The sequence below is a fragment of the Buteo buteo genome, chromosome 10 (assembly GCF_964188355.1).
Source record: "Buteo buteo chromosome 10, bButBut1.hap1.1, whole genome shotgun sequence".
Classification (NCBI taxonomy): domain Eukaryota; kingdom Metazoa; phylum Chordata; class Aves; order Accipitriformes; family Accipitridae; genus Buteo; species Buteo buteo.
In genome coordinates this window covers 37,859,389-37,885,072 of record NC_134180.1, presented here as the reverse complement: position 1 = coordinate 37,885,072, position 25,684 = coordinate 37,859,389, and the positions used below count along the sequence as shown (strand labels likewise).

General features: G+C 36.8%; 1 protein-coding gene across 2 annotated transcripts; it reads right to left on the bottom strand.

The window, feature by feature from the left end:
- Positions 1-23,793, bottom strand: GPX7 (glutathione peroxidase 7). Of its 2 annotated transcripts, XM_075037113.1 has the most exons (4): positions 23,548-23,793; positions 16,149-16,410; positions 14,205-14,269; positions 1-3,480 (listed from the first exon to the last, which is right to left on the bottom strand). In XM_075037113.1, the coding sequence occupies exons 1-4, from the start codon at positions 23,752-23,754 to the stop codon at positions 3,370-3,372; spliced, it is 645 nt and encodes a 214-aa protein (XP_074893214.1). In that variant the 5' UTR covers positions 23,755-23,793; the 3' UTR covers positions 1-3,369. The 2 variants fall into 2 exon arrangements, with proteins under 2 accessions (XP_074893214.1, XP_074893215.1); XM_075037114.1 differs by lacking the exon at positions 1-3,480 and having other exon boundaries at positions 11,336-14,269.
- Positions 23,794-25,684: the final 1,891 nt, after the last annotated feature.

Genomic DNA, 25,684 nt, shown 5'->3' with positions numbered 1-25,684 from the left:
AGAGGTCATTTACCTATGAACCTTGGAATAGAACCCAAGTTTCCTGCGTGTCCCCCTTCCTTTTCTGTCATCAATTATGTTTAAATCCTGTGGAAAAATGTATGCTTCATTTAGTTCTGTTTCACACATATGATGACAAACAATCACGGTTATTTATTTCATTGATCCATGTGGCAAAATTCTGTATGATAGTTTGAAATATTTCAGAGGATTCATGTGATTACCAATATGAAATTCTGCTCTTGTTTCCTCTTTTTCAAACATAGGAAATTGCATGTACAAAGATTATTAGGTTACTCAAATTTAGAAATGCCAGACTTACAGCTAATAATATGATCACACACTATTTTTTAAGATATTCCATCTCATTTGGCAATGGAGTTTTTATGGATTTTGTTTTCTTACTCTTTTCTAATGCATGTTGAAAAGTTTATCTACTGCATGTTAACCATTCCTACTGTGAATACAGAATTATTTCAGCTGTGTTTTTTTGGTAATAGTTATGTCTTCTTCGCAGACACTAATTCATTTTTTCCAGTGCTCTGTGAGATGAGGAGATGGGATATTTATCTATTTTGCAGATATAATATTTTATTACATATCTGTCTCTCACACCTGACTCCAGAGGCACAGATGTCTATTGCACGTCTCAATAGTTTTTCTTCTGGTAGGAAGGCTGAGGAGACATACTTATTATTTGTAAAATGCATGAGATCCTTGAGCACAAAATAATAGAAAAGTTCAAAGTATTGCTTCTAATTACTACAACAACATTTCATTAATATGCAAAAACATTATTACTAACCCTGAAAAGGGGACTTTTCTGTTTTCACTTGGCTGATATCTGGAATGCATTTTTCCTCTGCATTAAAAATGCATTTTGAAAGTGTTCTCATTTTAAAAAAAAGTCAACATATTGCAAAATTCCATAAGCAATCAGAATCATAATAGAAGTGTCAGTTCAACCTCGTTATTGATGGCAGTGCTCTAAATTTGATGGGGAAGAAGTCACATAGTGTATTCCTTCTTGGTTCATGTATTACATGTATCACCAGGGGGATGAGAATTTGGACTTTTCACTCCTGATATTGTTGTGTTAGTCACAAGCAATGACATGCCTTTCTTAACAATTGCTTTCTTGACAGACCTTCAGTTTTATTTTCTAGCTGCAAAAGCTCATTTTTATTCCTTTTTTCTGGTGCTGAAGGTGACTTTGTTTTCCATCTTTGGAATGCTACTTGATTTGGGGATGCTGTAAAGCGAATCAGTTTCTATAGTCCTTCTGCCTTTGGCTGAAGTTAGAAAGCCTTATTCAGTTTCAAATCCCTTTCCACTTCAGCAGTGGAGACAAGAAGCAGTTGTCCAACATAAGCTGATAATCTAAAGGAAAGGTAAAAAGTATGTTCTTATTATGAACACCTAACATAGCCTATGATTTGATAAGATGGTTGGTAACATTAAACAAATATAGGCTACTAATAACAACTAGTGCTTAAATGTCTTCAAGACACTACATGTCTTTCAACTCAATTACATTTGCACAATAATTATTAAAATGCAACTGAGGCATGTGATTGTTCTCTCTTAATTTTATGTGTCCCTCATTATCAGAGCACCTGATTACCACACAGTCTGTAATGGATGGAATTACTCTTAGTGACAGACTAGGCCTTTTGAAGCTGGACCAGGTGAGCTATTGGTCAGGTCTCCACCTCGTGAGTCCTGATTTGGTGAAATGGTCACCAGTTACATGTCAGATGAATGATTCATTTGATCTGTGTTACTCTTAGTAGTTAGATGTTTTCTTAGAAATTAGATGAAGCAATAAGATCTATTATATCTGTTCATCCTAACCATCTTCTAGATATTACTGTCCACTTAAAACAGTTGACAGAACAGCCTGAGCGTGCTTCAGCACTGTCTCAGTACACAAATTGCCTTCTTAATTCAAATAGCTGAAGAAGGCTTTTTAAAATGTCAGGTGGCGTTGTGTTGGTTTGGATGAGGAATGCTCACATGCCTTCATATGGAGTGCTTTTCTCTGGGGAAGAAAAGAAATAAACTGCAACAACTTCTTAAGCTGCTCCGGTTTGATTTGTATTTGCTGCCTAACCACACTAAATCACTAAAGAAAAACATTGGTGACACAGAATAAGCAGTAAATAAATATTAGAACTTCATAGATGACATACTCAGTCACATCAGATGCTTCCAAAATGAAGTTGGCACTAGTTGTCTGGGAACCACTTCCCATTTTAGTTCTCTTGGGAGTGTTTATATATGGAGATCAAAAATGTAATGTGACAAAAACTTAAAACTCACCTTAGTTCATTTGCTCCAAGTCTTGGCTGAGGTCTGTTGGTAGGATTATTGGAAGGAACCATTCATACTACCCTGCTCTGAGGATACATCAAACTTCAGTTTTGAAGGTTTTTAGGTTGGCACTTCCTTGCCAAATTTTTCAAGGCACTGATTAAAATGAGCCTCCACAGTCCAGACAACACCACTTACTGAGAAGCTTTGTGTGCATGAGAAGGCAGCCCTGATTTCTGTCTTGCACACCTGGCAGAGATTCTCTGGGGATCTAGGGACTCCCTGGAATCTTTGGCTGCCTGGTGTCCTCTGCTTGTCATCTTCAAGTGGCATCCTTGTTTGAAACATTGACCATCAATCTTATTTGTGGTTTTCTCTTTTTTTTTTAGTTTTCTTTTCTTAAATGTTTTGCTTCTAGGCTCTATGTCCTACCTCTAGGGTTGAAAGATAATCTTTTTGCCCTCAGTAAGTATAGTGTAGCCACACGGAGTACAAACAGGCTGGTATTCTGTTTATCAACTTTTCTCCAGCACTGATCAAAGTGAATTCCTCCTTCCTCTCAGTCTAAGAAGAAAAGATTTGACAGACAACCTGTCTGAAACTTGGGGGTGGGGTGGTGGTGGTGGTGGTTCTCTATTTGGTCCTGAGTAAAGTACTTCTGTCTACTTTTCTCTGCTTCTTGTGGAGAAGTAGGGTCTCCAATGTCTTCCTTCACACAGTCCTTTTATTCTGTATCTTGTGCTCCCCTATTTCATTCCTGATTGTCTACTTCATGTATCTCAACTATGGCACAACTGTGGCTCAAGAGACAAGAAATTGGCTTTTCAACAGAACACTTCTTAATCAGATTTTATCATCTATCTGTTTGGCATCCATTTTGGTCAGCGTCTAGAAGTTGATAAGCAAGTGCCAAATTCCAACATATAACTCTGCCTTTTGTCACCCAGATTCTTTCCTGGCCAGCCTGAGGTATCAAAGGGATAGGAATCTTCCACACGAGGTCTTGTCTGCTTTCCTGGAATTAAAAAATTTTAGCAATACATACCACCAGTATTTTCACAGGAAGTGTTCTTTGAATTGAGGAATAAAGACACTTAAACGCTTCTTTTTCAGAGGAAGTGAGAAGGTGAATGGTTTGGGAAAGTGCCATTCTGAAAGGTCCAAAGCCTGAAAAAGAATGTAGGGCATACCTTTATAACCGTTTCATTGGAGTTGGTCATCACAGATGTGTTATCCATTAGGAAGGAGTAAGATATGGTTTAGTGTGTTCACTAATACGATATCAGATGTAGTTTTTCTTCCAGCCAAGACTAAGCCAATACACCTTTAATGAAGCCTATGACATTAATCATTATTCCATACCTGGAATTTGCACTGGGAATTTTGACAGGAATTGTGTCTGTATTGCTACTCAAGTGGAATGTATTAGTGCAGCTCACTGTCATAGATATGATGAACATCTCAACAGAAGTAGTCAAAGCAGAATCAAGCTAAATTATCCTAATTTACAGGAGCATTGCTGTTTGTCTTAGAAGGGAATGTAATTACTTCATTTGTCTTGCATTTGTCTGTCACTAACTGCTGCCAAATCAATCAGCTTTTACATGACATAACTTGCTTTCTCTTGTTGGATTAACTAAAGGTGATAGATACATCTGTACAAACTTGAAACAGAAGATTAACTTCTGTTCTTTGCTTTTCATTCACTTGTTACATGCTTTTGGGAAAATGGTGTCACCCACATGCTTAGTTGCTTCCTCTGTAAGGTCAATATCAAGCCCTTTTTCATGGTGCTGTGAGGTTTCTATGAGTCTCAGTAGCAGCATACATTCGTTATCATTCTTGACTAAAAGTGTTCCACTTTAGTATTCCTGATTATTACCATCATTTCTCCATCAGTAACAAACATTCTTGCTGGTTTTTGTCTCCCTAAAAATATTCATGTTTTGAACATCATTACATTCAGTGCAGATTAAATTTAGAATAAGCCACATACCATTTCTCAAAAAAATTGAAAAAAATGTGTTCTAAAATTAAAAAAAGGACAACTGTTTGGGTTGGGTTTTTTTGTTTTTGTTTACCATAACTAGGGATGGATTTGAAGGTTAACAAAAAGATCTGCTGAGCAATTGCTTTTCTGTTGGCATAAGTAAGAATCCACCCTACTGGACTAAGAGTCAAGTCTTAGTTGTTCACAGAATAACTGTCCAAATAGTGTAAATTTATGAGTGCAAGGCAGCCAAGGCCTGGCTGGTGTTAAACAATAATTACATAATCTGAATTGTAAAGAACAAGGGATCCTCAGGTGAGGACAAGACTGCAAGACTTGTCTTGAGCTGTGAATTCTGGATTGATTCAGAAAACCTAAAGCCTATGAACAGAGTTGTGTATAGCTAATTAAGTCATATAGTCAGTGGAAAAAGGCTACGAAAAAGGCTACAGAAAAGTCTGATGTCACCATATCGCTTTTGATCATGGATGTTTGCTAGCAGTCCATGTTGATTCACTTCATATTAATGAGTTCTCTAAAGCAGCACACAGATTTTTTCCAAATCAGCTGGTTTAGTTATTGGGGAATGCTTCCATCTTGCATATATACAGCTTTGTAAACATATATTTGACACAAAGCCTCTTTGCTTCAGAGCCAGCGCAATAACTCTGTTAGCTGTGAGTGCACATATATGAACATGATGAAACCATGCAGTTTGAGTACTTCTGCATGCTTCTTTTTACTATTGACTTTAAATCAGCATTTGCACCAAAGTAAAGAAAGATAAGAATAAAAGAGGATGTAATTTTAATTTTATTTTAATTTGCTTTGCTGGTTGCTATTTTATAATTGAATTGCATTTTAAATTTCACATTTAACATGTTCAGACTGAGACACAAGCACTGATCTGCCTATTCCAAAGGAAATTTGAATTTTTATCTCATTATAGGTCTAAAATTCAGAATTCTTACCACACTAGACATTTTTACATCAGAAGCTCCCACGCTAATCTCTTTTCTGCTTCAGGATAATGCTGCCTATAGGAAATCTGGAATGTTTTTATATTACTGCAGTTTGTTCTCAGAAGGTCTGAGATCTTCTTGTTTAAAAAAACCAAAAAAGACATGTAAGAATTGTGGTTGTATAAACAAGTAAAGCCAGAATCCTATATAAGGCCAAACATAAATGGTAATCCTCCTAACCTTTAAGGCTTTCCACATTATCTCTTGGGTGCAGAAATTTTGAAAGCCTAACTATACTACAAAAGTAGCTCTTATCTCTGGAAATTCTCCAGGGGTTTGGGCAAAATGTGAATGAGATCATATCAGCAGTATGGAAATATATGCCTTTAAGTGTTAAAGAACTTTGTGGGCTTTCTTTCAAAATAATGCAGTGTTGTCTCATTGCTTGTGTTTAAGTCTTGCACCAATTATTATAACTTTAAAAGTAGCCATCTTCCACATGAGAATGTAAAAGGAAGAGAAATAACAAGTGTACTGGTTCACTGCTGCAAGCCTATGCCAAAAGTGAACCTGGCCTGACAGTTAGGAGAGTGCTGAGCATTCATTACTTTTCTGGAAATAATTGATGGTTTACTGCTGTCAGTCTGTTCCTTTGAGAAAGTAAACCATTCAGCTCATAAATCAAGGGCTGAAATTTATTTAGAATAGTAGTAACAAAGTCAGTCCCCCACCATGAAGTCACTTTTTGATGAGTCACCATCTAGTTCCAGAGATGTCATCAACAGGTAATTAATGCAAACAGGAAAAGGGACCAGTAAGTGGAATACTCATTGTAAGAGTTTGTGTATATATTGAGAGTTTTTTAACTTATTTTGGAAGCTACTAAAGTATACAAACTAAGATTGCTAACCAAACTGCATTGATAGTGAGGTGCTAGAAGCACAACTGACTATCTGTTTTTTCAAATATTTTTTACTTCATTATTCCCCAGTTGCTGTGGCTCAAGATGATTTTGGTTCCTGAGACAGCTGATTTCCTGCATTTCTGCTATTCAAGCTGATAGAGAGCCACAATAAAGTGAGTTTATAACTGGCTGTTAGTGATGTAATACACAAAAAAGGCCAAATCTTTATAGATGCTAGGCACTCGGCCCTTCCAACACATCTATATAGCCATTGCTAGTGTACAGCTTGCTTTGTTTCTTAGTTTATGAATTCCGTTCATATTATAATGTTTTTTTTGAGCACCACCCTCCATGTAGGATGTTATTTCATGCACTCATTAACTCACAAATATTTTGAGTAGTATTATCAATTACTATCAATTATTAAGTGAGAGGAAAATAAGATTATAGACTGATAAATTCACATGCTTAGTTAGTATCAGAAAGTAGACATTTACAATGCAGGAAGCAAAGTCTACCACTGATAGTACCTGGTCAGGATATCACATAATGCAGAAATCTGCAGCAGCTTTTTCACATGCAGTGCTTTAGTGCATACATAATCTTCAGAAGGAAGAAGAAAATTATGTGTGTCTTTGACAAAGCACTGAGTCTCCAACAAGGAGTTCAGAGTATAGCTTATTTGGAAGCACCATGTGCATTTCAGCCTAGTAGATATTATTTTAAACAAGGGTTGTTCACAGGGATTTTCAGTAAATGCTAAAGTGCTTAGAAATAATGTTTTGAAGGATAGAAAATAAACAGAGACAAGTATTCACTGTAAGATTGGGATGCACAGTAAACTCAGCTCATTTTTGTTCATTGGTATTGTCATCAGTAGCAGTTACAGAGCTTGCGTATCTGGTACAGAACTTAAGGAAGAGCATATCTTAGGACAGACTCATGAGAAATTTTTTTACCTTGATCCTGGCCAGCTGAATTTCAGCTACATCAGTGGAATGTTTTTTCTAGCAGAAGCAGAGGAGGAGGGTGAGGCTCATCTCCTGAGTTTTATGGCACAAAAAGCATGGCCAGAGCATTCTTTGAGAGCCAAGTCAGAATGATTTGATTCCACCAAGCAGGAATAGTTCATTGTGCTAAAATCTATTACCACTACTCTGGAACCAAACTAGAATGATACTCTTCCATCCTGTATGAAGACAGGATTCCCCCTTCAAAACATTGCCAACAGAAGCATCTTAAACATCTCTTTTATCCTCTCTTGTCCTGCTGTTAATAGAGAAAGGGAAAAAATCAACACTGATTATGAACTAAAGCAGAAGAAAGAGAAAATAGAAATGGCCTCAAATTATTACACCTTCCATTGGAGCCCTTTTCCTCCTTTCATCTATTGTGTTTTGACCTAGTAACGGATGTTTTAAGAATATATTTTAATAGGTATGGTGATACTTTGTGAAGTGAGGCTTTCAACTTATGTCAGAAAGAGACATCAGGAAAAGAATCAAAAGAAATGGTCAGAGGTGAAAGGCTAGAAAAGCAATGAACTTTTTAAATTGACAGGTAGAATTGACAGAGAACTAAATCAGACCAGATTAAGTAGTCACAGGGCAGAGAAATTTCCTGATGACAAATGATTATACATCCACTTGCCATACTTGCAGTAATAGAGCCTTTTATTAGTGATTGATAACAAATGAATGCCTCTGCTCTGTAATCTTCCTCTGGCATCTTCCTCTGGCATTGAATTAATTTACCCTGAACTTCCCATCTGCACATGCAATGATACCTTTTCATTGCATACAACTTCACACCTGATACTTGGGAAAGGTTTATCCCTAATCACCTGTCTGTCTATTAGTGTTATCTTAACTTCTTAAATCTTAAAAAAAATAATCTGCATTACATTCTTTTTTCTATTTAACTTATTGAAATTATATTGATTACATGATTATTGCATCGATTATTCACATTACGTTAATTTTTACGTCATTTCTTTGAAATGTTTTAGTTTTCTGAAACTGTTTCAATGAACTTTTGGTTCCCAGTTTCTTAATCTTGGGCTTGACAAACACATTTATTGTGCATGCAGTTAACAACTAGAAATGGTGTCCTGCAGTTCCTGGTATTCCATAAGACTAAATGATTCATATAATTCAGAGGCTTGATCTTGCAGTTTTACTCAATGATTTATTCCTGTTGACTTCAGTATAGCTATGTGCAGAATAGACTGACAGCCTCTGAAGCTAGAAAGACTTTTTCAAAAGAACGTTTGTTTATTAGGAATTGTCAATTTTTTTAACCAAACTGTTCCCTAAGCTGAAACTTGTGGAAAAATATCTGTTTTGACAAAATTCACAGTATAAATTTTTAAGTTTTAAAATCATCAAAGCTTTCTATATTGGCATTTAGATGCTATTTCTTGGTTTGAAATTATTTTCATTTCTAATATTTTATTTATATTTTTAAAGTTTGAAAATATGAGTATCAACTTTGAAACATTTCTCATCAATTGTATCCAAACAAAATGTTTCAGCTTAACCAAACTGATGGTTTGGAGGTTACTTTTGCTTGAAAACTTAAAATATTTGTACTCTGTCTGGATTTGGAAGAGGAGACTTCAAATGTAAAATGCTTATATGACAGGAAAACATTTCCCTATGTATCTCTAGTGGTTTAGTGGTCTTTCCAGAGGACCGTAAAGTACCAGTAATAAAATAACTAGTATTTTGAATACAGAAGTAATAACAAATCAGAATGAGTGGTGTGACTCTAATTAAGGGTGAGAGAAGCTGATTTGTAATTTAAACTGGGAATTCAGCAAGCTCTTTGATTGCAAGAACAGTTTGACTATTGTGCCCTTTTTTAATGAATGGATGAACAATTTGTGGGTTATGGACATTTTCCTTGGCAGCTGTTCTTTATTTATCATTGTCAGATTTACTTGCTTGCTAAATAAAAATATAATAATTTATCATATAATTCATATGAAAGCACTAATTATGATGAAACAGCAATGCCTTTATGGAAAGGGGGACAAAAAAGACAGGACTACTTTATATAATACAATAATAGCTTTCTTACTGCATCTTTCACTTAAAGAAACTAAAACTATAGCTCCCCGAAGCTAGGAATTCTGTAATTTCTGTCTGATGGAGAAGTGTTCCACAGAACAGCATTTATAGATCAGGTGTTGCAGAAGTTTGTTCTTCAAGAAATTGTACTTCGGTCTTTTCTATTGTTCTATAATACTATTATTTCCTTTTACTATCATTGTTCCATCAATTAGTGCTTAGGAAAGAATCTGTCCCTGACTCTGTGGATGCTGTTATTTCTGTTTGAGTCGGGGAAAAGAGTCTATGTCAGCAGAATTGCCTCAAAAATTTTCATGTCTGTGCTTACCTTCCAGAATACAAGTCTGTTTACTTAAAATGCAATGATCCTTCTACTGTTCTCATTTTCTGGAATTAGTGTAAAAGATCTTCTGGTTGAGCAGGTATCTTGCAATGCTTTGAGATAAAACAGCATGCCTTATCTCTTAGGCCTGTAGATTGAAGGCTTGGATCAGGTTTTCTAGGCTAAGAATGGAAAGTTACTTGGGGCTGACTTCAGCTCCTATGTAGAGACAGCTGAAACAGGTCAGCCATTGTCACTAGACAGGCCCCCACTGTTGCCTATGCCTAGGTGCTGCAGAGTTGGCGTAAAAGATGTAGCTGAGTTTTGTTGTTTCTCATCCTATATTGTGGACATCACTATGTGAGCTGGCTAGGCAGATGAGTTAGCTGCGTAGCATTAGATCACAGAGTCACCTCTGATGATGTTCATGTACAGCTCAGTTATTTCCTTCTGCTCTGTGTACATCTCTGCTATGGAACTTTAATACGGTTCAGAATTAGTTCTCAAATCTCTTGGTGCTTTCAGTATCTCATACATCAAAGGCTTTGTAAACTCTTTTGTGTTTTATCAGTGGTGATTTTGCTCCAGGATCTGTTAATCATGTCACAGAGAATACCTGATGTCTGTGCTTACTCGACTCTGTGAATAAGTCAGAGGTAAGCTTGTTAAATTTCATTTGGCTCTCCAAGTAGCTGCAGTATAAATTTGCATGTGTATAGGACATATTTGGTTGATCCAATAATTGAAGGTAGCATAAAATTTGTTTTGCTTAATCAAAGGGATGTCTCCTCTTCTGAAAGTACTGACTATGGTCAGCTATGTATTGAACCAGATGCTGATGTGTTTGAAATGATAACAGAGTACCATCCAGTAGAGAGAAATTGTGTCTGGTTTGCTACTGAGGTTTCACACCAGAATCACAATAGAAACTTGAGTGAAATGTCCCTAGCATATAACTAAAATACCAGAGATGGCTGTAAGGTTAACTAGGCTGTTTGATTTTGTTGCTCCTTACAATGCCAAAAAAAAAAAGGGGGGGGGGGGAGTTAAACCCCTCTCTATTGCTCCATTCAATCGCTCTATTTCAATGTAGCATATTCCATTTCAAAACAGAGCTTTGGATATATGTAAATCTGATTTTACATTCTTTATGAGACAAAAGTTTGAAAGATTAAATATGTCCTGTCTAATTTTAAACTTATAGTTAGGCTTTAAAATTATTTCTTTTCCCTCTGGCGAGCCACAGGGGGCACATGACTCCATTAAATCCTGTGTCTAGGTGCTTAGTTCAGCATTTAATCCACATGCCAAGAGTTTAGACCTTCAAAGTTGCAAACTGTAAGCGATCAAGTCTTGCATCATCAAGATAATCACTCTCTATGCAAAAATGTGCTCATCTGTTAATACACACTAATATTTTCTCTGCAAAGTAGACAAGCTGCAAAGAAAACAGTCTTATGCTATATATTCAGAGCTGGTTTACAGTTTTGGGGACTTGCTGTAGGGAAGATCTCTGTCAGATTAAAACAGTGTTGAACTCATGAGCCAAAAAAGTAATTTCTGATCTCTGCATGCCCTCTGTATAGTCTCAACAGACAAATTCAACCCAGGGCAATTTGCTTTGCAATTTTTCTGAGCAGGAAGTCCTGAAGTACTTACAGCATGACTAGATATGAATTAATCTACAACCGAGAATATTTACTTTACCTCTGTAACTTTGATTTAAAAGACCAAAGTATTTGTTCTACAAACTGATTCCAATGCAACAAAGGATGGAATATATGCCACATGCTTCATTTAATCATAAAAATGTTTCTGATAACTTCAGAGAGAGTAGTTATGTGCTTAAAATCATATGCCTGTTCAAATTTTGTTTCAAAGCTTGCACATGTAATACTTACCTTAGCTCCCTTTAAATTGCCAAACCAGTAAGAACACCAACTCTAACAGTCATCAGTATTAAAGTATTCGTAGTACTCAGACATCTGTTCAGATTTCAGACTGCAGAACTTCTTAGCTCATGCTAAAATAATAACACTAACAATTACAGCCTCATTGTTCTTTGACAGAAACCCTTTGAAAATCTTGTCAGCAAGAACTCTTTTTATCTCAACAAAACCACAATGTACAGGTCCCCTGCTCTTAACCCCAGGATGCTTTAAGAAGAATCTACTCTTGTCCAATTGGAGTATTATTGACAAGTGAAAGCTTTTTTTTTTTGCTTTGTAATGCTTTTTAAAGTAGCACAAACAATATTTGTCCATCTAGTATGAACCCTTTCCAACTGATCATTTCCATTATATCTCTTTAGACTTCTAGAATTTGTCTAATAGAGAATGCAAGATCATATCTATCTAAATCCAGAGTTCTGTTTGAAGTTGAACACCCAAAATTGAAATATAGAGGGTTTAAAATGTCTTTCAAAGCATGGTCTGGGCTTATCCAGGCTTCAGTTATAAAATAGAAACATACTTTCTAAGGAGAAAATATTAAGCCCTGCAGCACTTGCTAACAGCAATGCTGGGGCATTGCATTAGCATCAATGGACAAAGAAAAGAGAAACAGTCCATAGAGTAATAAAAGACCTCCTTTTCTAGTAGTCATATTCTCTGTCCCAGCACAGCATCAGCTGGGCCTGATTGTCCTTTCTTTGTGATATCCTTAGTAACCATTGCCTTAGAGTGATTCATATAAGAATAGACTAAATGAGTGAAGGAACTGTAGAGTTCACTTTTCTCACCATCAGAGGAGAAAAATGCAGGTATATTCACTGCCACAAGCACCAATTTCCTTCACTCTTAAGTTACACTCCAACTAAGAAGTAGCTGATATAGCTTGGAACATACTCGTTAGTATCAATATGAGATGAACATATCCATGCCCTGTTTGTCCCAAAGATTCTTTGACTGAAACCTGTATTTTATTTTCCTTCTCATTTTTACCTGCTTACTTGAACTCTCATTTTGCTTTTGTACTTCTGTTACTGCCCTTCAGGGTTTTTCTGCAAATCCTAAAGTACCTCTAGCTCTTACTTCTTTAGACTGCTCCATAGAACGAGTCCAAGACTTCAGGAGACAGCAGCTGTTCAAGCATGGGAACTATAATGTATGCTAGGATCAACCCTTTTATTTCCACTATTTCTTCAGTACTCTTCTTTCCCTTTTTGTTCTGCAAGCCAGTGCACACCATAATACTTGCCTTTGATTTCAGCTAGAGCCTATTTGGATACTGAAGAGCTATAATGGCAGTCGTGAGTTGGAAAAAGTTCTTACCATGGTCAGGTCAATTAAGGCTTACTCATACACTTGGGCGCTGACAACTATATGGGCAAATATTGTTTGTGCTACTTTAAAAAGCATTACAAAGCAAAAAAAAAAAGCTTTCACTTGTCAATAATACTCCAGTTGGACAAGAGTAGATTCTTCTTAAAGCATCCTGGGGTTAAGAGCATGGGACCTGTACATTGTGGTTTTGTTGAGATAAAAAGAGTTCTTGCTGACAAGATTTTCAAAGGGTTTCTGTCAAGGAACAATGAGGCTGTAATTGTTAGTGTTATTATTTTAGTATGAGCTAAGAAGTTCTGCAGTCTGAAATCTGAGCAGGTGCCCGAGTACTACATTTAAAAAAGGTGCCATTAAACATTTGTATCGTTAATGTAGTATTAAACAATGCAAAATTATGCAACAATTAAACATTTGAGAAATTATTTTTGTGGAAAAATTTTGATTCTCTAATGTTTGTACATGCAGAAAAATCAGATGGTGTTATAAATTGAAAAATAAATTTAACATCAATTGTATGAGGCGAGAGTAATTCTTCTAAGGCAAAATGCTAACAGAAGAAAGAAATAGACATTTCCTGTAGGCTCTGGTCCTACAGATGTTCAAATGGCTATTTAACTACCGTCTGATAATCTTTACTTGGTGAAAAAATGCAGAAATTCTTCTCATAGCTTTTGGAGAATTTTTACAGAGACCTTGTCTTCACATTTCTTTCATTTAAGTTTTATAGATGTCTTTTCCCATGCCCTTTTTAACTGACTTTCCAGGCAGATGAAATTAATGTTTGGCCTTGGTAACTAGAAAGACATTTATCTATGTAAGTCTGCCTGATTTGAAGGTATTTTTTGGCCCTCTTCCTAGCACATGAATTCAATCATGTACTTTTTACTCTTTATTTTTTCATTCAGTTTGTGATCAAAATATGACAACAGAATTGTAGATGTCAGTGAGACCCCAATCAGAAAATTCTCATTATTCTGAGCCTTCTTCCTAAAGATACATGAGCTGACTTCCTATAGTATCGCCAGCAATTAATGATTTGAATTGGGAAAGAAACAATTGCTGATGAGTTGTTCTTTCCCGGAAAGATCAAATTTAATTCAACTGGAGAAAAACATTTACTTTGACCACGATAACTTGCTGTTTTCTACATTCTTAGGATGATTCCCCTTCCCCGTATCCTCTGTTTTGGAATGTGAAAAGACAAACTCCAGCTCTAATTCTCAATAAAGATGTAATTGGCATGCTGGGATTTTTGAAAGTCATAATTCATCCTTCTTCTTCAGGATGATTTTCCTTACAAGTTCTGTAACATAAGGTCTTATTTCTTCAATAGAGACAGTAGAGTCCCAGGCCTTTACCACTTTCCCATTGGGGTCCACCAGGTATTTCCAGAAGTTCCAGGTTGGTTCTTCTCCTGTAGAATCTACAGGCAAAAAAAAAAAAAGTGGAAACTTAGAAAAGAAAACCATGTTAGCCAATTCCTGACATTTGTTCATGTCAATTTGATGATTACCCTCTCAGAGGAAGAAGGAAATGTAAAATTAAGAGGGAGTTCAGACTGAATAATAAGATTAATTTTCTGACAGACAGGGAGCTTTAACTAGACAGTAGCCCCCTGGAGACTAATGGAAACATTCAAGCTTGAGAGAGACAGACAGACAGGAGAAAGCACTATAATCGGTGTTAAAGTGTGTGTGTGTCTGTGCTACATAGATAAATCTGAAACATTTTAAAATTGACAGGAAAATGGAAATTGGCATAACCATATAGCTGTACCAGAACTGATTATTTGCTTGCTTATCCAGAATTTTTCCTCCAAAAGCACCCAGTATCATGTGCCTCAGAAGAATGTTTCAAGAAATGCTACATGAAGAAGTAATAAGGTAAGTTGTTCCAGGAGGTTTCCTCCTAGTCCTCATCTACTACAGCTTTTCCCTCCATGAGCACATACTCGTTTTACATGAGTCGCATTCTTATGCTTTACTATTCTGCTGCATGACTAACAAAATTTTCAGGATTTTCCATCAAACCAGAAGCCTCATCCCACTGATAGCACAAGTACAGATGCTACAAACAAATTAGCATCCTTTTCCATTGATTATACATTGGGCAAAATCTCATAAGGAATCAGAAGATATTTCAAAGTATCATCAAGGCACAGCCAGACCTACACTGTTGACTATCTTGTCATTATGCTGCATAAACATCCTGCCTCCAGCAGCCTCCCTCTGCATGTGGACCAACAGGGAAACAGAAGTTTTGCAAGTTTCATGTAACATGTCTGCAGTAACAACCCCACTGGGCAAAACAGAAATGAAAGGATGTAAAGAGGATTAAAGGGAAGTTTGGCTAGCAGAAAGATCTTACAGACACTTGGAAGGAGGTGTGCTTGGAGTAGCCAAAAATAATACTACCAACACTCCTTTAAGTTCAGTAGTATGTGGGAGAACACTGTGCTGCTGCAAAGAAGCAGCGATCTGGTCCTTGCAGAATGCATCTCAGGTGATGCTGTGTCATATTGGACTTTATTATTTGTCATTGCTGGAAGACACTTCCTTCACATTTGTTAAAGACTGACATTTTAGTTTAGCATTTAAATGGTATTTAGAGCATTGGTTCAGTGCAAGAAAAGTAGTGCCTCGATAGAGAATATCCTGCTTTACAGTGTATTTTGACAGCTGTCTGCTAGGAACCAGCAAAATCTCTTCAGGTCTCAGTGCTAGCTATAATGCAGATCACAACTGGAGGAACTGTACAGTATGGCTGTTCTAATGCTTGGCAAGGAACGAGGAGGGGAGTATTCAAGGACATGTCTTAGTGCCTGGTTTCACTTTTTGATTGTTGAAGTAAATTATGTAGGCACTTTGCTTCCACTTATTCTACAGCTCTTGAGATGAATCTTATAAATCCAACCTGCAGCAGTCATGTCACAGGAGAAGCATTTATGAGACTGCAAAGTGGAAAAAGGAAGATCAGGTGTTGTATGCATACAGGAGAACATTTCAAGACCTGTATTCCATGTAGAGGTTTATTAGACTAGCTTTTACAGGGCATCTATCATCGTAGTGTGTTCATCCCTGGAGATCTTTTTAGAAGGTCAAAGCTGTCAGGGGTGACATAGAGAGAAATACTGCTTTGTGCAGGAGGATGGACTACATGACTTCTGACCTCTTTGAGCCTGACAGTTCTGTGCTGTGATTCTGTGAACACAGTCATAGATACCTTTTTTCTGTCAGATGGTATTTTGTGTCAGAGGAATTCCTCACTGGGGACACAACCCTCCAATGTTCCGGATTACTCACCAATTAAGTACTTGAAGGCAGGAATTGCACCGGCTCCGCTGACTGCAATTTTGCTGAACATAGGAAAGGAGGCACCATAAGTCTTTCGTGCAAAACTCTCAATCTCTTTGTTGGTGTCTGGTTCTTGCTGCCCAAACTGATTGCACGGGAATGCCAGCACATTGAAGTGATATGGGCCAAGGTCTCTCTGTAACTGTTGTAAGGCCTTGTAGTGGCTGTCTGTATACCCACACTCACTCGCAACGTTGACAACTAGCGACACCTGAAGAACAAGAGAGATTAAAAAATGTGCTGCATATGTCAGTTTTCCAACAGGTAGACTGGGATGCAGATTATTTTCAAAAAATGACAAAGTCTAGAGAACTGTGACTGAACATGTATGTTTGAAACTATATTGAGTTCTGTTCACAATAGGAAGATTTAATATTTATGTATTCCCATTTGGCAACCATGAAGATAATCAATAAACTGCTAGTCTTAATTCTCAGTTTACAGAGAATCTGTGTTCCTCCATTCTGCCTTTTGAATGGTTTCTAAGCATATTTAAGAAATGACTGTCCAGCTAAGGTATACCAAGTTGCATGAAAGAAACTTGCAAATTGATGTATTTTTGGTAGTTCATTTATCTGTAGCGAAACATCTGTTCTGCAGCATTTTTCCTTGTACAGAATTTAGTACTCATACAGAACTGGCTGATCGATTTATCATTGCTAGCATAGATGTCTTGATCTGGAAGTTAATAGAAGCAATTACAGGATTTGGGATTGGTCTATACAGAATGGACTGTAAAATTTCCCACCATGTCTAGAGTAAGTCTACTTAGTTGTGACAAAATTACAACAGATTTTGCATAAAAGTTTACTCCCTCAGTTAGAGATTCCTAGAAGTGAACACTGTGCCCACTGTCCTTTGAAGAGTTATTCCTGTAGCTGATGATCTTTGATGTTGTGTGCATTGTGTCATTCAGACATTGCCACCAAGCATGTATCTGCCTGTGCAGATCCAGCAGAGAGGAAGATGCCAAATACAGATGAACACTACAGGAGAATAAAGGCATGTGTAAGGAGAATACATGGTGGAACAGATTCTACCAAGAATTTGTTGGGGAAATTAAGTGACCTAACCCTGAGCTGACATGTTACACAGTTTCTCAAGGCCATGAAGAGCTTTCCACTGGTTTTTGAGATACGTTATCCTTAAATAACTTCCAGAGTTTATTTTTAGACTTACTTATTCTAACAAATTTTGTAAGTATGAGTTGCCACTCATTCTACATAAATTGAGCCCATTCTAATGTTCTCTTGAGAGTGGATTAAAGCTGAATGTCATAGATCCTTTAGATACAATATGGTTTTATTAATAAAAATAGCAATGTGCACTTTATAATGATGTTTCTTTTACATGTAACTACATTCTATTCCTTTTTCCAGACCGATTCTTAAGAGTCATAAGGCAATATAAATATTATAATACTAAAAATGTTTCTACCAACCTAGATTAAAATCAGGCACAGTGCAGAAAAAGCATTGTAATTTGGGAACCAAAATTCTACCCAGTTTACACTGAATCCAGTGGGTTTCTACAGATTATACATCAGCCCAGAAGCTGGTCCTTCATTCTCAAATTGCAAAAAAAGTTTTAGTTCCATCAAAGTAACCAACACATTCACCAGTACAACAGTAGCTATTCACACTGGATCTTTCTACAAGGGTTTGGAAGTTTCATAGAAGCTGGCATGTTGATTTCTTTATTGTCAGTGTGAGACAGCAGTGTTGAAGGACCCAGTGCAGCAAGAGGTATGCCTGAAACTTGGTCACATTAATTGACCTGATCAGATTACACAGAAAGTAGCTGCAGGGCAAGAAAAGGAAGTAAAAAATACTGACTCCAGGTCTCATACTCTTGTGTCCGTGACCACTGCATTTGCTCAATTTGAATTTTGGATTCTAATGTTATTATTGTTCCATATTCCTATGTGGATGTTTTTATATAAAATTATATAGGAAATATGAATAGAGTGCATAAAATAAATTATAATATATGAAAAATAGATGACTACGTGTGTATAGTGTTTTTAAGACCAGAAAACAAACTGGCATATAAAAGCCCACAATCTGGGTAAGGTATGGGATAATAAGATGAAATCCCCAGAAGGGGTAGAAATGAGTAAAGAAAAAGCTAAGGGGATGTTGGTGTTTATCATTTCTTCGGCTCAACACTTACTTTGTGTATTTTGTACCATCTATAGGTATATGGCTATATTTAAAGTGGTTTTGGAGCGGCATTGTTTTCCCTGGAAGACAGGTAATCTTATAAAGCAGAAGTTGATGTAATCTTCTTTGTGGTGTAGTGTGTTAACAGAATACTATCTAAGCTATCCCTGTACACTTGCATATGAAATATGATCTGGAGCCATCTAGCTAACTTCCAAAGCATCACATTCATTCAGACTACATTTCTAAGCTCTACCTGAAATTTAAAATTCAGTCTCCTAAAATATCCAAAGGTATGGTGTATAATTAGATATTTTTTTCAGAGAAGAGGTAATAATTTTATGATGCATTCCTGTTGCAGACTGTCAGCATTTCAAATAGAACTTATATATTGGATGTAAAAAATAACCCTTGGCAGTTCTGTTCCTTTGAAATAATGTGTATTTACCAAGCATAGTGATGACTGCAGTTTAGTATGATTGAAGTAAAGATAAAATGTAACACTAGGAGTTGAAGCCACATGTTCTTTCATATGAAATTCTAGAGGGTTTTTTAAATATAGTTTTAAGACTCAGCATTCTCATGATGCAGAAGTATTCATATACCTTACTGTGTTCAAATCTCTTGGTACTTTATCCCAAATAAAATGGTAATGTAAGAATTTATTGTTGGAGGTTTGGGGGAAATAAGGTTGTGTAGGTATTGTGTTCATATTAGAACAGATATGAAAGATGACTTGCCAAAGAAAACAATCAAGCTTTTATAACTTTTACTTGATTTTGAAGTTAGGAGGGCTTGAAAGAATTCACTCAAAAAGAAACAACAATTTTAATTCACAGCTGTTTAAAACCAGTGATTACTCAGCATGGTGGTGAAAGGCAGGAGAGCTCTAGCTGCAAATGGTGGAAACTTCCAAATGTTTTCCCACGAAATAGGAGGAAACTACACGCAGCATTTCTTAGAATGGTAGACACATTCTGCTTCTCTTTTTTCCTTAGAAAAATGCATTCTGTTACTGAACTCCATAATATAATACTGCAAACATCCGACAAGTATAACTAACACATATAATAAAAAACTTTCAGGATTTATTAGTATTTCATAAGGAATGTTTCAAATGATTGTTTAAAAATCTTTACCAAGTTATCTTTCAAGTGTCTGGTACCAGAAGTGATTAAATGTGGTGATTTTTTTTTTGTCTGTAATTTATTTTTAATAAATAACAGTCACTCTTTTTGTTCTCATGAAGAGGCTGTACTTTGACTTTTTACAACTATTAACGATTTAAATTAAATTCAGTATGCCTCTTGACTGACTTTAGGCTCTGAGAGTGCAAGTCAAGTACACCATCTAGTGTGCAGTGCAAACAATTCATCCTGGACCTTACAAAAATTATTTCATTTAAGCTGAATTCTGTATTAGCCGTTGTCTGACCTCTTAATACTATCCTTTCCTTCCCTTTGCTTAGAAAACCCATGCATTCTAGTAGTGAACTCATTTATTTAACATTCCAAAAATATTTCTTGGCTTACTTTATGTTTACACCAGTGTACCTCCTTGAGGAAAACATCCCTGGAGAGATTTATGAATCTGCTATCAGCTTCAAGTAACCCTTTGTGGATCTTTTAGCAGAGACAATAGATACTTAGGTTTTTAGACCTGGAGATTCTTAACTGGCTCCATCTGACTGATGGAAGAACCATCCACAAGTGTCAGATTACACTGACTCACAGAGCTGTTACCTTCATGGAAAAAAAGAGTAATACTCTGTACAGTAATTAAGTAGCTATAGTCTGTATTTATACACATTCAGTAATACTACGTTCTCAGATTGCAGAGAGCTATGATGCAAAGTGCCTAGCATTACTTTCAATAGTAAAATAATACTTTATGTTGTTATAATGCCAAATGCTTTTACGTTATTATAGTACCTTTGGTTCAAGATTTCCAAAGCACTGCACTAACACTGCTTAATTACACCTCAGCACACCATACTTAGCTGTGTGGTAGGTAGGTAGGCAGGCAGGTAGGTAGGTACTATTATATCTAGATAGGTATAAACGCAGCAAGGAACAGGTGATGCTTGGGAGTTCTGACTCCCAAATAGATACTATTTTTGGTAAGAATACTGCCTCTTACAGCATATCTGATAGAGACCATAAAATAAAATACAAGCTTTCTTGAATGAGATAGGTAGATAGATTAGACAGATAGAAAACTAATCTTATTTGGATCCTGTTGATTCTTTTCCAGCCATGCTTCACTGCCCTTCATTTTTAATGTAGATGGGTCAATGTCAGTATGGTAGCCTGGAAAAATCATAGGAGGATGGCCTTCTTGCACAACACAGTAGAACAGCTTTTTGATCTATTTCACTTGTGGTACTCTTTCTTTCAATTGTAATAGTCCTCCCTTTCTCTGCTTTCAAGTAGATGTAATATGATACCTGATTTTTTATCATGTATACCAAACTTGTAGTATTCTAGCAATATAATTTCTTATGCCCCCATAAAAAGGGAGTACTCCCTCACATGTTTTGGGCATTTTTACTGAAGTAGAGGATAGGTTATGTCTGTGCACATTTATTTCAGAAAAAAATTAAAAATCTGTTTCCTAATTTTTTTCACTGGTAGTACATTTCTTATTTACTGTATAACAGAGGGTACTTGTGATTTGTATCAAGATGCACTTGCATGGAAATTGAATTAATCAGTTTTATTTTTTTCTTACTAAGAAAAATTGTTTCAATGATCTGAATACACAGTAATTTATATTAATAATGAGTTATTGAAGAAAGATCCTACAAGTCATGAATTGCACTGATTGTTTATACTTAGCATGGCTCTTGTGTTTTTAGAATTAGCAGACTTTATGTCTTTTTTTTTTATACTCTGGAAGCTTTTGGATTTTTTCAATTCCCAGTTAGTTTCTTGACTACCAATTAAGTAGTTATTTAACTAAATGAGTTGAGTGACTGAATTGAACAAAATGTCTTCTCTACATCTGCCAGAAAGCTTAAGGCTGTTAAAAGCTGGTTTAGCAATTAGCAGACTATTGTTCCAGGGGCTAACACTTTCTTTAAAACACCAGCAGCACATACGTAGTACTTATATATTATTTGTTTTAATAGCTTTAAAATATTGTGATAAATCTACATCTTAATGTTACTTATCTAACTGCAGATTTAAGCAGGTTGATTTTAAGAAGTAAATGGGAGTTTAATTAACCTTTGTCCACCTTGATACTGAGTTCTGACAACATAATGACAGAAATGGATGTGTTTTATTGCTATAATTTTCTTTAAAATTGTGCACATGCATTATCAAACAGCAGCTAGCCTGAACTTTAATAGGCTCTCTGAATGCAAATCCTTTTGTTCCATACAGAAGCTGGTCATCACTTTTTTGCAATAAACTATTCCGTATGGCCTAGCAGAGATCAAGGAGTACCATTCACCAATGATGTTACCTTTTCCAAAGTACAGCTCTAGAGCTCTCCCTTATGAAACCAGTCACGCCTCAAGGATGGCCTGGCATCAGAGCACCATTGGACATACAGACACACACCCCTAGCCTGGCGTGTTCATGAAATTCTGGATCAGGCTCTGCAGCTTGTTCCGGAGGGGATGAGCACCCACAGCTCTCTGCAGGGTGGCTGTAAGGGATTCCCAAGTTCCCCCTTTACTCCTTTCCATGTGGATTCTGGCCCTGAGGAAGAGAAGCTACAAGGGGTATTTGCTTATTCAGACAGACCTGCAGACAAACATGCCCCAGTAACAGGATTTATTGACAGAGCCTTTGGAAGGAACTCCTAAAAAAAAAGCAAATATTGCTTAATATTAAATAGGTTCCATGGTTTTTCCAATACAGATATTTGAGTGTGTGCACTGGACCAGTTCTGCTCTACCTGAATTGTGAATGGAGGAGGACTTTGACCAGGTAAGATTCAGACCTCTCATTCGATCCAAATCTACCAGTATCCCTTTCTACTGTGCTCAGGAAAATGTACATCTCCTCCCGTGGGCCTTCCCTGCCTTCCTGCCGATGTTTTAGTGACCTGCTGCTGTGGACTAGTGCGCTCAGACACCTCAGTGAAGTACCTGAGGAGAGGGAAAAGGAAGGTGGAAACACAAAGCTGGAGACTAAGGCTGAAAGTGAGAAGTGGTGCCTGCTTTTCTGGGCAGCAGCTAAGCTGTTGGACTGCCTGGTTCTGTCACAGAAGATGTGTCATTTGAGTGCTAAGGGTGGCAGTTGTGGGCTTTATGTTGATTTTAGCTTCTGTAATTTGTGAATGTGGCTATGAGAGCGTATAGTATTATGCAGTCCATGTGCTAACTTCCCTTTTCACTCTTCCAAAGGTACTGACCACCTTTCCTAGGTGGTCAAACCACTAAAAAAAAAAATAAATCAGGTTACATTCAAGGAAATAGTTCTTAAAATGGGAAGGAAAGCTCTGCCTAGAACTCCTTTATATAACATGTAATGAAATTTAAAAGGCATTATAAAAGTATATGTGTGTCTATATGCCCTTCTTCATATTGCTCTGTCACACTAAAAAGTGACAAGGGAAGTAGCATGATGTTGCTACAATTTCACTATACACTGATATTAAAATAATTACTTTATCGGGTCTCTTGCTTTTTTACTAATTATGGTGAAATCTGTTAACTCCATTAGCCACTGATTGAATCTCTTTTTTTTTTTTAATGCAGAACATTACAAAGGAATGGGATTTAGGCAAAAATAATTTACTATAAGTCATGCAGTTAAAAGGCAGAAACAAGCTCCAAAAGCAAGTTATACAAGGGTACAAAGTTCCCGAGCTTCAAATTTGATAGCCACAACGCAGTGCAATTCATCCTCTTGAATGAAAGGCAGGCAGGCAGGCATTCCCTGCCTGCCACGTCTACAGGCAGCAGCCTGCACAAGGAAAGGACGCGAACACACAGAGAGGTTAGTCTGCAAACGTTTTATTTAAAGACCGCAAAGACCTACCGAGCGGTATCAAAGGAAGCATGCAGGCAACGCTCCAGATCAGTTAAAGAAGAGTCGTAAACCCAAATCTATCTGCATGCGTGTACCAAGTTAATGTACAATCTCTCCACCCCAACTTGGTTTTTGCAGACATGCAAGGAGTGTCTGGTTAGTGAGTCTGGGCGAGAGCTGCCCGTCTCCGTGCAGACTTACCGAGCCCCTGTATTTCTCCAGAGAGACTAGTTTGCCCCTGATGTTTACAACTTTGAAAGTGTAAAAATCAGGCTCTTTCTGCTGCGTAGCGGAAAATGCTAAGAGCAGGAGTGCTGCAATTGCAAGGAGCATGGCTAGAGGGATGAGGAAAACTTTGGGGAAGGAAGAGGAAGGCTGGTGCTCCACACTGCCCTCAGGATCTAGCATGCTGCACCGCTATGCTGCAGAGACACTTGCCACGATAGGAAAGCGCTGCCGCAAAGAAAGGACTGCTGCAAACGGAGCTTTTGCAACAGTCTGGCTTCTGCAAAGGGTTAGAAGCTGTGTCCGTACCAGACCTCGGGTAGATGTGTTTATGGAGCATTCAACTGCTCTAAAATTGAGTGTTTCATGGTGGTAGTGGTGTATTAAGTAAGGCCATTTATGGGTACAAGACAAATCATAGTGCTAGTTGGCTCAAGAATAGTAATCCTGTATGTGTCTGTGGGATACCAGTCAGATTTAGTGACCTGCTTTAACTATGTCCTAGGAAAATAAGGGATAGAGTTATTGTGATTTTTGATGGATTTGCAAGTGCCTTTTTTTTAGTATACTAACTATAGCGTCTAGTAACTTCAGTGTAATGTCAGAGGATACCAGTGGCTTGGTTGCTAGTGGTTACTGATGCAAGTGCTCAGAACAAGAGTCACAGCGTACAGTCAGCAAAAACAGAATTACAAACATGCCGTGCACAGTATCATGTGAAATGCAGCACCATTAGCCAGGCCTTCAGGAAATTTGTCTCTGCATGCACCTGGCTGGTGAGGAGTGGCCAGACCACTAGTCTTCACTGTGTGATCTGGGAGAAACCACATTACCAAAGGGTTTTTAAGCAAGAAAGAGGCAGTAAGCATCAGGAACTGAATTTGGTACCAAAGCTTTCAAATACACAGAGCCAAACCACTGCTTCAGTGCACTGATGCCATTCTTGGGTTGTCTGCAAGAAAAAATAGCCATTTGTACAATTTGCTACTACGCCTGCTGGAAAAAAAGAGTTTGTGTTTTATAAAGTAACAACAATAGAAAGCATTTGATGGTCATTGATTTCTTCTTGGACCGAGAAACTTGTTCTCCATGCCTATGATTCTGATAATTCTTGGCAAAGAAAAGCAAAATGTAGTGATTTACAGAAAACAATTAAGTAGCAAATCCAAGGCATATTGGAAATCTGTCTTTTGAAGAGCAAATTACATTTTGTAATCTTTGTGATTCATTATTTTTTAAACTGAGTTTTGGTAGATCTTTGACACCTTGATTAAATTTGGTTAGGTAATTCAAACATAAGTGGCATCACTGTAAGTGAAGAAGCCATGTATAACTAGTTGAAAAAATGTAATTATAGTTTTTAAACATTTCGGATTTTTCATGTTTTTATGTATTTCAGCTTAAGGAGACATCCAGCATCATGCAATAGTGCAACATGCTACACAAATATTTGGATGGAAAATCTTCTACCATGCTGTCTATGGGGAAGATACACTGTGCTAAGAATCTAAACTTTCATCTTCACAGATAAGTGCTATCCTTCTCTATACTTTCCTGGCTGTAGTATTGACCAAGAACCTTTCCTTTAGATGACAATCAAATATGATTTCCTCATTTTATAAATAAATTATTTAAGAAGCTTTAGAGTTTCTTCAGACACAGCTGGAGACAGAGAATAGGGTTTTAATATAGTATATACATTTAAATAAATTTTTAAAACCTAGTAAATCCTAAAAATAATTAAAAAAAAATCATTCCAACGATGAAAATAATTCAACATAAGCATTTTTGGCCAGAAAATTAAAAAGAAATCTACAATACACTTTTATGGTTTTTTGAGGCATAATGTTATAATAGTTTGGGTATGGGACTAAAAATGAGGCATCATACTGCCACATGAGACAAGCAAGGTTTTGCTCTGGAAAGGGACTTTATAAAATCTCCTTCCTACAGCTTTATGATTATTGTCTCTGATTTCTAGATAAAATTTAGTGGCTTTCAGAATTAAATTTTCTCCTACAAACTGAGCCCAGAATCTGAAAATTTTTGATCACTGGCGCTGAATTGGGAGTTTTTTAAATAATGGCCAGCTGGCAGTAGAATTCAGCTTCGT

What these genes read in the sequence shown, in the direction of transcription:
- GPX7 (XM_075037113.1), bottom strand. Translation starts at nt 23,754, where the DNA reads ATGCTAGATCCTGAGGGCAGTGTGGAGCACCAGCCTTCCTCTTCCTTC. An exon ending in TGGAGAAATACAGGGGCTCG is followed by an intron (nt 16,411 to 23,547) that starts GTAAGTCTGCAC and finishes CTTGTTCTTCAG; the next exon opens with GTGTCGCTAGTTGTCAACGT. An exon ending in TGCCTTCAAGTACTTAATTG is followed by an intron (nt 14,270 to 16,148) that starts GTGAGTAATCCG and finishes TTTTGCCTGTAG; the next exon opens with ATTCTACAGGAGAAGAACCA.